At 35.6% G+C, this 12,470-nt stretch overlaps 1 protein-coding gene across 2 annotated transcripts in view; it reads left to right on the plus strand.

Annotated features, from left to right (window-relative positions):
• The window catches only part of sgip1b (SH3GL interacting endocytic adaptor 1b), a 41,870-nt gene extending 34,909 nt beyond the window's left edge, over positions 1–6,961 (plus strand). For both annotated transcript variants that reach the window (XM_073849235.1, XM_073849234.1), the window contains one exon: positions 4,551–6,961. In XM_073849235.1, coding sequence (XP_073705336.1) covers positions 4,551–4,573 — 23 coding nt within the window. In that variant the 3' untranslated portion in view covers positions 4,574–6,961. The remainder of the gene's footprint in view (positions 1–4,550) is intronic.
• The last annotated feature ends 5,509 nt before the right edge of the window (positions 6,962–12,470 follow it).

A 12,470-nucleotide genomic window follows, 5' to 3' on the forward strand; every position in this document is an offset into this window, starting at 1 on the left:
GGTTTCTACAAGGTGCTTGAATTAGAGTTTTTGAAATATATGTGATGCGATCTGGGAAAACCCGTCGGATGTCGCGCTGGGACATCTTCAGGAGATTCCAAAAATAGGTTGAATATCTTTTTTTTGGGTCAAAATTAGGTTTTCATTAAATTATTATTCCATAACATCTTGTCTATCATCTCTGAAAAAGAGTTAAGAACGCGCTGCGGAGGTGCTTTCCCATAACACTACAAAAACAGTTAACCTATCAAAATAAACCATGTAACATTTAATACATGTGTGTCAATGCATATTCCCCACCAGTCCTGTGGCTACGGCACACAAAGTTTTATTTATTTATTTATTAATATCGTGAGAAGGCGGAGCGCAAGAGAACAACGCAGTCTGAAGTACTGTAGCTGCTCACTTAAACGTGCGTCAGTGAATGAAATGTCACGTTTTTGCATTGTACTTTGAAAACGGCAGTGAATAGCCTGTAATTATGCTTTTAGTTCGGAAAGAAATTCATATGCAGTATTACAATACATTAACAGTTACAACCAAATGCGCACTCAGAACTTATTTACACAGTGCATTTTCTTAGCTTGGTTGTGCATGCGGACCTGCGGACCACTTATGTGCACCCCTGGTTATAATGGACGATTTTACATCCAGAGATAAAGAATTGGTTGATGAAGTTAGTAAAGAGGAGGAGTCAGGATGTCATGTCTGTTACATAAAAAGGTGTGCGAACAGTTGCACTGCATTTGCTTTTCTAAATGTAAACTACAAGGTACACTATTTGTGCTTTCTAATCATACAAGCGGTGATCAAAAGTTCAGACACTATTAGTCTGTTTGTGTAATGATGCAGTATAGCGCTCCTGACTTGACAGACAGCTCTCGCTAAACCTGTGAAGTGAAAGTAAAACCATTTTTCTCAAAATTCCATTTTTGAAAATCATTGCTATCAGTTTACGATAGCCATAACTTTTGTTACGTTCAAGCTATAGACCACATAAACACAGTTTGGAAAGGGCTTGAACCCAGCTTTCATATGGTATCAAAACCTAAAAAATGTATAATTTCACCATGTGTTGGGCTTTCCTAGATCGCATCACATATTGTCAATAAATTGGATCTGTGCATTAGGTCTTAAAGTGACCGCAACATAATATACCTGCTGTTGTCTGTGTCTAAACAGCTAAAGTAAAAGAGAAAAAGACTCGCTGCTTGACTGAATACCGTTCGTAACTTTAACGAGGATTAAACTATATTTAATTTATACATTCTGCATTTGATTATTCAATTACTGTCCGATCAGTAAGGTCATTGTACACTGAGTCCAAAATTTTTGTATGTGTTTTTTTTTTTTTTTTTACATTTTTGTTATCCTTTCCTATCAAAATGCTTGCTGCGGATGTGAAAATGCAGAAAATCGAACCTGATCCGAACTTTTTTTATGATGGGCGAACGTTTCGGAGGCAGTGTGCAAACATGATTGACACAACATGAGGTCGTATTTATTTTAAAATTTCAGACAAAATTTCAAACTCAGTGTGCAGTGACCTCAAGTCATGACCACATATGTTTTTAATTTAACTGAGCAATTTAAACTTTTTTTATAAGTTATATAAAGTTATACAGGGTTCCCGCGGGGTCTTAAAAAGTCTTAAATTTAAAAATCAATGTTTTAGGCCTTAAAAAGTCTTAAATTCGCTGTTCTAGGTCTTAAATAATTTTACACAGGTCTTATTTTTCCGATGTCCATGTAACGCTACCTCTAATGCTCATTTAAATTCTCTTTTTGCTGTTTCCGTGGTGTTGTAGTTCTTTATTTCACTATTCCAAATATAATTTGCTGTATTTAAACTACAAATGAGACCAACATGCAATAGCCAATCAGCTTTCTGTTATTGGCGCGAGTGTCTCTCGGATTGTACCGCAGAAGTAAAATGGATTTAACTTTTTAGCTATGAGGAAGTGCAAGTTTAGCGATACTTGGCTTGAAAAAACTGAATATAGGGCTTGGCTAAGGCCAGTTGCTAATAACTGTAGATTTTTTTCTCCCTCTGTGGAAGTTACTGCGTCTTCAGACAGAATTGCAGTAGCAGAATACAGGTCAAACTACCTTTTTCTGTATATAATGTTCTCAATAATAATAAACATAGGTCGAGCTAGCTGACCGCCAGCCTTCGAGATACTTTTAAGATGTTTTTTTTTTTTTTACTTGCCCGACCGAACAAACCGCCTGATTAAAACAGAAGTGACAAAAACAACCAGCGAAGCATCGAAATGCAAGAAAGATTCCTATTTTAATACATTCAACGTAAACAGAAATTGATAATGGATAGTGTATTTCTGGTCTATTTGTGACATGCTTTAAAACAAATGAATGTAACAGCACTCTAAAGAAACAAACTGAGGTAAAAATGTAAAATGTATAGTTTATTTATAACATGATATAGTTCAGTAATATACCAAGTGAGCTTTTTGCTGAAAATTCTCACAATTACAAATGTTACATTAATTTTAGCTCAATAAACAAGTAGCTAGTCAAGTAGTTACTTACATATTAGACAAAATATTTCCACTGTTTTGTTCTGTTTCACCAACGAAAATAGTTCCAAACAACGATCGCAGCAGAAGCATTCTCCTAGTAACGTTTTGCTATGATTCAGCGTTTTGCTCGAATCAATTGAAATAACTCGCTCATGAAGTGACTTACCACCACCTGCTGGTAGTTTAGTGTGTTTAAAAGTATGCCTCCACACCCAACATTTCTAATTTATATGTTTATAAATCAATAAATGTATTTAAAACATTAATCTCACTTTTAATTTTGCAGTGTAAATTATGTGATCTCACTGCTAACAGCCATTTAGAATTTATTGATAAATTCATTAAAATAAATTTCAAAGGTAATGCATACATTTCAAAAGTAAAAGTTTTTTACATCAGATATTTATAGTGGTACTTTTATGGGGATAATTTGTGTGGAATAGTATCTGCTGATATGAAAAGTTCACTGTATATCGTAGTAATAAATTTAATTTAAGACAGCCATGAAATTTTGTTTACTTTTACATTAAACACATTAAATATTACATGTATGCATGTAATATAATATCTATTTCCATTACAGGTTTAGGTCTTAAATTTCATATAAGGTGGTATTAAAAAGGTCTTAAAAAGTCTTAAATTTCACTTGTTCAAATCTGCAGGAACCCTGTTATATAAAGTTCTTTAAACTTTAATGTAATTTAAGTTTAAATGACTTTAAGGCAGCAGCTGAACTTAAGTTTTTAAGTTGAAATAGGTGGAAATACTTTTAGACCTACTTTTGTGTCTTTGTTCTATTGTATTTTTTTGTGCTATTAGATGTCATTATTGAATTGTTTTTAATTTATTACTGACTGTTTGTTTGTTGTTGTTTAAATTTGTTAGTTGTTTTTGCTGTGGTATTAAAATGATGGCTTATTTCTTAGAATACAATGTTATGTGGGTCAAAAAATTAAAACAATAACTATTTTTATTTATGTACACTACCAGTCAAAAGGTTTTGAACAATAAGATTTTTAATGTTTTTTTTAAAAAAAGATGTGTTCTGCTCAACAAGCCTGAATTTATTTGATCCAAAGTACAGTAAAAGCAGTAAAATTTTGAAATATTTTTACAGGTTAAAATAGCTGTTTTCTATTTAAATATATTTTAAAATGTAATTTATTCCTGTGATTTCAAAGCTGAATTTTTAGCATCATTACTCCAGTCACAGGATTCTTCAGAAATCATTCTAATATTCTGATTTACTGCTCAAAAAACATTTATTATTATTATTATGTTGAAAACAGCTGAGTAGAAAATTTTCAGGTTTCTTTGATGAATAGAAAGTTCAGAAGAACAGCATTTATCTGAAATAGGAATCTTTTGTAACAGTATAAAGTACTTTATCATCACATTTGATCAATTAAAAGCATCCTCGCTAAATAAAAGTATTAATTTTTATAATTTTCTTTCCCCCAAAAAAATAAAAAAATATACTGAAAATATACGGAAAAATTTTATTTCAGATAAATGCTGATTTTTGGATCTTTCACTTCATTAAAGAATCCTGGGGGGGGGGGGGGGAAATTAAACTGTTTTAATGTTTCTAATATAAATAAATGTTTCTTGAACAGTAAACCAGCATATTAGAATGATTTCTGAAGGATCATGTGACACTGAAGACTAGAGTAATGCTGCTAAAAATATAGCTTTGATCACAGGAATAAATTACATTTTAAAATATATTCAAATAGAAAGCAGTTTTTTAAAATAGTAAAAATATTTCACAATATTACAGTTTTGCTGTATTTTGAATCAAATAAATGCAGGCTTGGAGAGCAGAACAAACTTTTTTTTTAAATGTAAAAAACATTCAAAATCTTAGTGTTCAAAAACTTTTGAATGGTAGTGTATTTTTAAATTCACTTATTGACAGTCCTGGAATTTCATTATAGTATCTGTTCAAAGCCTGAAATTTACTTCTCTGCAGTATCTGATATAAAAATGAGCTGTTTTCGTTTTCTACAGGTAAATATCTAGCAGACAACTGACCCGGCTTCACCAATGACCTGTGAGTGGGACGTTAGGATGCTCTTTTGGCACTACAAAGACTTTCAAAAAATGTTTTTATTGAAACTCCAGAAATACAGCACTCAAAATCTCACTTATAATGTCTGGTGTAGAATATCATCAGTGCGTTCTGTGGGTGTGTGTGTGTGTGTATGTGAATATTAGCAAATATTTTGTGTGTATATGATAAAACTTCAGGACAAATGCAATACGTGGACTTTCTTTCGCTGGGTTCTTTCAGAAGGCAGAGTTTCCTTTTTCACTGTTGCACATTTTCTCTCTCTCTGCCCCGAACCAAACACACCTAGTGACATTACAATCCAATGATAGCAGGGTTCACATACGGAACACACCTGTCAGCAGTGTTTGGTTTTCTTTTAGTTATTTTGACAGATTCTAAACAATACGATTTAACATGAAGTCTTTCCCCAAAAAAAAAAAAAAATTACAGATATCACTTTAACAATGAGATTCAGTTTATTAACATTAGTTATAACCTTTTTAATCTAGGTTAATATTAATTTCCAAAAGTTTTGGGGTCAGTAAGATTTTTTTTTTTTTTTTAATTAATATTTTTATTTAGCAACGATCCACTAATTATGACATTTATAATGTTACGCAAGATTTATATTTCAAATAAATGCTGTTCTTTTAAATTTAAATTCTGAAAAAACATGTTGAGCTGTTGATAATAACAAATGTTTCTTAAGCGGAAAATCATTTTAAAATGATTTTTGAAGGATCAATTATACTTAAAATTCAGTTTTGATCACAGAAATAAATTACGTTTTAAAAATATAGTCAAATAGAAAACAGTTATTTGAAATTGTAAAAATATTTCACTATTTTCATTGCATTTTTGTTTAAATAAATGCACCTTTGGAGCATTTGGAACATAAAATCTTACAGACCTCAAATGTTTTGAGTCATAGAACATTAATTCTGAACAAATGACTTAACTATGTTTATAAATTTATAAATTCATATTAACTTAGATTAATAATGCTCTAAAAAATGTTCATTGTTAGTTTATGATGCCTAAAACTAATGTTAGAGAATGAACCCTTATTGAAAAGACGTTAGAAATGATGAGAGAGACATGCTTCCACAGAATATTCTCTTCAATATCATCTCAAATGCCTCTTGCGTCAGTGTTAACGTTGATTTGATGTTCTTGGTGAATGCATGATAGAATGCATCACTTCTGTCTAGTTGGCCCATAGCCCTTTGTTCAATGAAGCGCTTAAACATGGATGTAACTATGACATTCATAATTCATGCAAAAAGTGATGCCTACTCAGTTTTTTTCCTTTTTGGTTTATTTATTTAGACATTTTAGGAAAATGAAACTCCATTTGTGTCAGGGATGCAGAGTTCCTTAAGTCGAAATCAGCTTGAGGAATTGGTCAAATATAAACTATTTTCCTTTTGGTTTTCCACAATGTGGATTTTACTTTTCCAAAACATTGTACTGTAGCAATATATAAAGACAATGTGTAAAAATGTAAAATAGAAATTGTTATACATGTGTCCAAATTGATATAGTTTCTATGTCTTGTCATAGAACAGATCTTCTGTCAAGTTATTGTTAGCATTTACATTTCATGACGCACTTTATTTTTATTAATTAATTTGTTTAATATTTATTTCGTTTATTTAATGCCTATTCAGTGGTTTGTAATGGATTCTGAACACTCACTAGACTGTTTTTTATTATTCAAAAAGGGAAAGAAACAGCTGATTAGTACAGAACATTAATCACCTCCTTTCATGTTTCACTTCTTTGTACTGTATTGTGTTGAAAGTAAGGAAATGTTTTTCTTTTTGTTTGCTGAGCTCTATAGACTCATATGTGGATCATTGCCTTTACAATTGTGAGAGTATCCATCCATCCAAGTGTGTAGAAACTTCCAAATGTCTAGAAAAGCCTCAAATATCTCTAGTATAGAGATATAATTTGGGATTATACTGTTTCTGGATCATTTTCAGTCTAATCTGGTTTTAGTTAAATGACACATTATTTCTGCCGTTCATTAAGTGTACTTTATTTCAGTGGTTTGGAGGCCTTACCCTAAAAGTGGAGGGATGGAGAGACAGCTGCTGCTTGCGGATGGTTTAATTCCTGTTGAAACATGTCTCCGTCTCTCATTTTATATATCTGAAAAATGTATTTATTACTTTTTACTCCCACAGATGTTGTGGTATTGTGTTTGTCAGCTTACTTGCATCTTGTTCATACATCATTCAGAAAATGGAATATGCAAACATTTCATGCATAGAGTAACCTCTCCCCAGATTTTAAGAGAATATAGAGACTGAAAATGCTAAATATATCAGAAGTGAACATATTGTAATGTCTTAAAAATAAAATCGAGAAATTCATGTTTAACATTCTTGGCTACTTGTTGAGTTTGTCACTAAACACAATATACATTGATTTTTGTTTACTTTTGCAGGGATAAAATTACTAGTATTAAATATTCTCCAATATTGGCATCACGGTTGTGTGTGAGGAAGGCGCAACACGAAGGCGAAATACAATGGCATGTCTTTAATATAATTCACAATAGGTAAATCCAGAAATGAAGGGCATGAAAACACCCGTACATAACCTTGAGGTCGGACAACAAATGCTAAACTGAAACCAACTTATAAAGGGTTGATAATGTGACAGACAGGTGATAACGATTAACTAATAATCACACCTGACGAGGACAGGAACAGAAAGGACCAAATATGGGCTCAAGAAGGAAAAACCCAACATAAACTTGCGCTGCAGAAGAAGAGATGGACAGAGGGGCCTAAGGAGGTTGACGAAGGAGTGGACGTGAACCAGAAGCCAATGTGGGTGAAGGTTCTGGTGGAGGACGGCATCCGGGAGGAGGATCAGATGAAGGGAGAAGCCAGGGAGGACACAGAAGGGACCTGGAGCAGGAGGAGCCAGGCGAGACCCAGGCCGCAGACTCCAGGGGGCTGACCGACGGAGGCAGAGCAGGTGGAAGTGAAGCCTGAGGCGGAGAGCCGATGATTCTAGGCAATACCGAGGATCCGGAGGGCCAAGGCGGAGCCCAAGGCTCTGGAAACCGAGGCGGAGATCCGGAGGTCCGCGGCGGAGCCAGAGTGACAAAGGACGGAGCTGGAGGGAAAGAGGAGCCCAACAAAGCTGGTGGGACGGAGCGACAAGATGCAGCAGGAGGAGTGGAGTGCTGAGGCGATGGCAGGACAACGACTGTTCAAGGCGGAGCAGGAGGGACAAGGGAGCCCAGCGGAGCTGGTTGGGCTCCAGCTCTCCGTCCGCGTTGGGCTTGGGCTTGGGCTCATGCTCTGTGAGTCGGGGTGGTGGTTAGCTGGGCTCTGGGTCATGAGTGGGGCTGGTGTCATTGTCTATGATGTCCATAGCCAGATGTGATCTGCAGGACACCAGTACCCACTCGATGAATGCAGCGAGGCTCTCTCGAGGACCATCCCTGGACAGCTGCGCTAGTGTGGCGGTGTTCAGTCCAGTAAAACGAGCAGAGGCAGCTGTCCGGGTAGTGTGTCATGTTGGAGAGGGACATAAAGTTGTTGGTGTGGTCCTCAAGAGAGCGATCCCCCTGCAACGAGGACAGCCGGGTCATTCATGATAGGGAAAAAAGCAAAAAAAATAATACACTAAATGAAAATGTTAAAACTGTTTTGTTGGTCCGATCTTCTGTCACGGTTGTGTGTAAGGAAGGCGCAACATGAAGGCGAAATACAATGACAAGTCTTTAATATAATCCACAATAGGTAAATCCAGATATGAAGGGCAGGAAAACACGCATGTACATAACCTAGGGTGACCATATTCTGAGAATCCAAAAAGAGGACACCCTCCCCCGTGCTCAATAATAGAAATCACACATTTATTTAAATTCTTATTTACATTGATTTGCCTTTATTGGCAACAGACACATACTGCCCTCCAAAGGCAAAGTGCAGTAACTACGCATTTGGTCAAAATTTAGGCTTAAAATGGACTTTATGAAAACTGTTTTGTCTTGTGGCAAAGTCTCCTGATCAATTTTGTCCCAAAGAAACGAGAGTGTTTCCGAGAAACAAGAGTGTCAACATGTTTGACTAGCTGGGCTAAAAATTTTAAAGGCATTTTTCTCTGTTTCAGTGTTGGTGTAGTTACTGCACTTTGCCTTTGGAGGTACCTCAGAATAATCAAAGTCCCTTTAACGCAACTCATGTCACTCGGCGGCCATCTTTGAAACGCTACTCGGGCAGGCAAGTGCAGCTCCTATCTCTTTGAATGGGGTAACATCAAATTCTCCAAAACTGTTCACCAAGTTTACGATTAAATTTCATATTTTAAATCTCCAAAGAAATCCAACAAGAACTACCTCATAAATATGGTTCCATATGCTCCAATAGCGTTAAAAAACGCTAATTTTTCCGGCTAAATGAGCCAGTGCGCATGCGCAGTACTGAGCGCACGTCTTAGAGCGTCTCTTGTTTATATAGTAACCGGGACTTCTAACGGCCCCGGCAGTGACACGCTGACTTTAACTAATCAACGATTGGCTCTTTCAATAAGAAGGCGGGGCTTCACGGCCATAATGAACGTTGCATTATTCCCCATTCAAAACTAGTGACATGTCTTGGGTATTCTATAGTCTTTGGAATAATGCCGGTGGGCAGTGGCTGCATTTAAAGTGTTGAATTAATGACGGTCATTGAAATGAGGTAAAAAACCCAGAAATTTTTTGATATTTTACAAAATCCCCCCTGACATAATTTTATAGCCAAAAAGGAGGCCCTGTCCGGGTAAAAGAGGACGTATAGTCACCCTAAATAGCCTTGAGATGGGACAACAAACACTTAACTGAAACCAACTTATAAAGGGTTGATAATGAGACAGACATGTGATAACGATTAACTAATAATCTTACATGACGAGGACAGGAACAGGAAGAACCAAATATGGGCACGAGCGGAAAAAAACCAACACAAATAGTCCAAAGGGGTGTGACAATTGGAAGTATAGAGCTTGGCCAACTACGTCACTGCGCGTAGAATTATGGGTAGTTGCCGCCATGTTTTATGTAACGTCGTCAGCCGTCAGTATTACAAGATAGTAGGCAACTATTAAAAAGAAAAAAAAAAACAATGCATAGATCCGAGGAAAAGCTAAATCTTCCATACCGAGAAAAGCTTAATGAAGTGTCAAAGCTGAGGTATTTAGAAAAACTAAAAATAATCAACGGCTCGATCCTTACGAGCATAAAGAGTGGTGGACGATCTAAATGAGTTACCGCCTTAACGCACGTAACATTCCCAGATGGTGTTTTCCTACTTTGTTTGTAGTGTTATTTGCCGTTTTACCTACTGCATTGTTACCTGTGTTCTTGAGACTTAAAGTTTACAGCACTGTTACATCTTACACCTGTTGTGTTTGCACTATAGTAGTAGTGGAACTGAACTTTTCAATTTAGTTGATTCTTATGTTACTGTGAACTGTGCACATTTACATCAGTGTGTTATACACAAATAAAGGGATATAGAAATGTTCGTGTTTTTTCAATTTATTGCTGCAACGTGGTATGCAATATGCAAAACAGATAATGCCTGTTTAATGCTGCGTTCCAGGCAAGTCGTGCCAAACTGTCTGAGCGCATTTATTATTATTAATTTGAATGCAACGTTATATTGTCCTAAAGACTATTTTTCCACGATGTACCACTTGCATAAACAACGCACCGTATATCAGAGCTCGGAACTGGGAGTACGTTGATCTAACGTTAGAACGAGTTCACAGATGGGAAATCACAGGTTTGACTGCCGCTCCAGTGCACTTTCACCGGTAGAAGGCTGGAAAAACACGGGTAACGGGTTGCCTGAAACGCGGCATAACTGAAGGCTGTAAAACATTGTTTGTCTATGTATAAGTACACATACATGTGTATATTTTATACGTGTTATATATATATATATATATACATATATATATATATACACACACACATACATATACATATATTAGTAGTCAACATTCGAAGTGGATCAAAAAAGTTAAAGTCCTAAGACATGATTTTATTATGACAACTTTGATGAAAGCTTTCTATCCACTTCAAATGTTAACTAGTGTATATATAAATAATTTTAATTTTATAAATGTACATGTGTATATACATATAAATACACGCAATACATGAACATATTTACACAGAAAAGTTTATGTTGGATGACATTCCTTGAGAGCAACTGATTTGACAGCATTAATTTCTTAATTCATGGTTTCATAACAACGCTGGGGCACATATTAGTCAACTAATGCTTTTCCGTCTAACTGCTTGTACCCACGCCATGCAACGCCGTTTTGTTAACTCGGGACACTTGGGATCCAAGGTGATTGTCCAAGCTGGAAAGCTGGAAAATCAAACATTTGACAGTCGGCGTACATGCTGGTAATCGGTGAGACTGTGGCAATTAACAACACAACAATAGTTCACCAAAAATTATTATTTATGCAGAATAAAGTAGACTAAAACTTCCCGATCACAATCAAACACAGTGTTCACCGCAGCTCCGTTACCTAAATTCCCAACATGCATTGCGTTGCTGACGTCACGTTCCCAGACTCTATAGCAAACTATGAGTTTATACTTAGAAGTAGGCTACATAAAATAGTATTTAGTTTTGTTTCCTTGCAATTAATGAACACATTTTGTATAATTGGTGGAATTTTGGCCACAAAAAGGAATCGTTTGATTAATCCAAAATTACACAATTCCCACTATAACTATCATTTTAGCTTATAAACACTATTTACAGGGTTTTTGCAGGTCTTAAAAGAGTCTTAAACCAAATTCATGAAGTCATAGAATTAAATATCTAAAATCCTTAAATCCTGATACATTTACATGAGGTGCAAAATGAAGCATATTGGGTCATGATGTTATGGTTATGGTGCTGGTCCTTAGCTGGTTTATGCTGGTCCTTTGTTGGTTTATGCTGGTCCTTGACCAGCAACATGACCAGCTAAGGACCAGCAAAAATCATCATCCCAGCATCAAAACCTACCTAACCAGCATATGTTGTTTTTTTCAACAGGGATATCTGTCAATGGGGTATGAAATGGGGGCTTCTCTTTGAATTAAATTCATATTTCTGAGCCCCTTGTCAGATATTTGTTCTTTTTCATAAGCTTTCCCACCAAAACTTCGTTTCCCCAGAAAACATTTCATATCTCATTTGTGAATTGTTAGGTATTTGCACCGGAAAACAAGACAAAAGAGCATCACTTTAATGGCAGTGTGATCAGAAGAAGTAGAAGTTATATATTATTATAGTTAAGCTAATTATTTATTTAGTTTGTAAAAATGAATTTAAAAAGTAACGGAGATCGGTTGGATGTTGTATTTTCAAACTTTGAAGTGCTGCTAATAACTTTTTGCGTTCTCATTCGCCATTTACATTTAGAGAAAGTATTGCCATATTGTGTTCCCTTCAGTTTAATCTTTACGTTTTCTTTAATTGGTTTCAAAAATGTGCTTTAAAAAGTCTTAAATTTGCAAACGAAGCAAAGTCAGCATGCTATAATCAATATTTCAAAACCAAACGGTCATCATAGAAATCCTAATTTCGTTGGCTGGAGATCCCAACCAAAGTGAAAATGAAATCCTCTGTTGCCAAGGCAACGTTTGGCAACAAGCCCTGACGGTGCTGAGCATTTCCGGTTTGTGAGGACTGAGGAGAGACACATCAAAGCGGTGAGTGAAAGTTATGTACATGCGTTTGAGTTTAAATTACGATCTATTTTGCTGGAAGAAATACGTTTTAATACATTTATAGATTGTTAGTGCTCTACAAATGTAAATGTAAATGCCCTTTTTTATGTCTTTCAGGGTTTTC

This window comes from Garra rufa, chromosome 10 (assembly GCF_049309525.1).
Source record: "Garra rufa chromosome 10, GarRuf1.0, whole genome shotgun sequence".
NCBI lineage: Eukaryota > Metazoa > Chordata > Actinopteri > Cypriniformes > Cyprinidae > Garra > Garra rufa.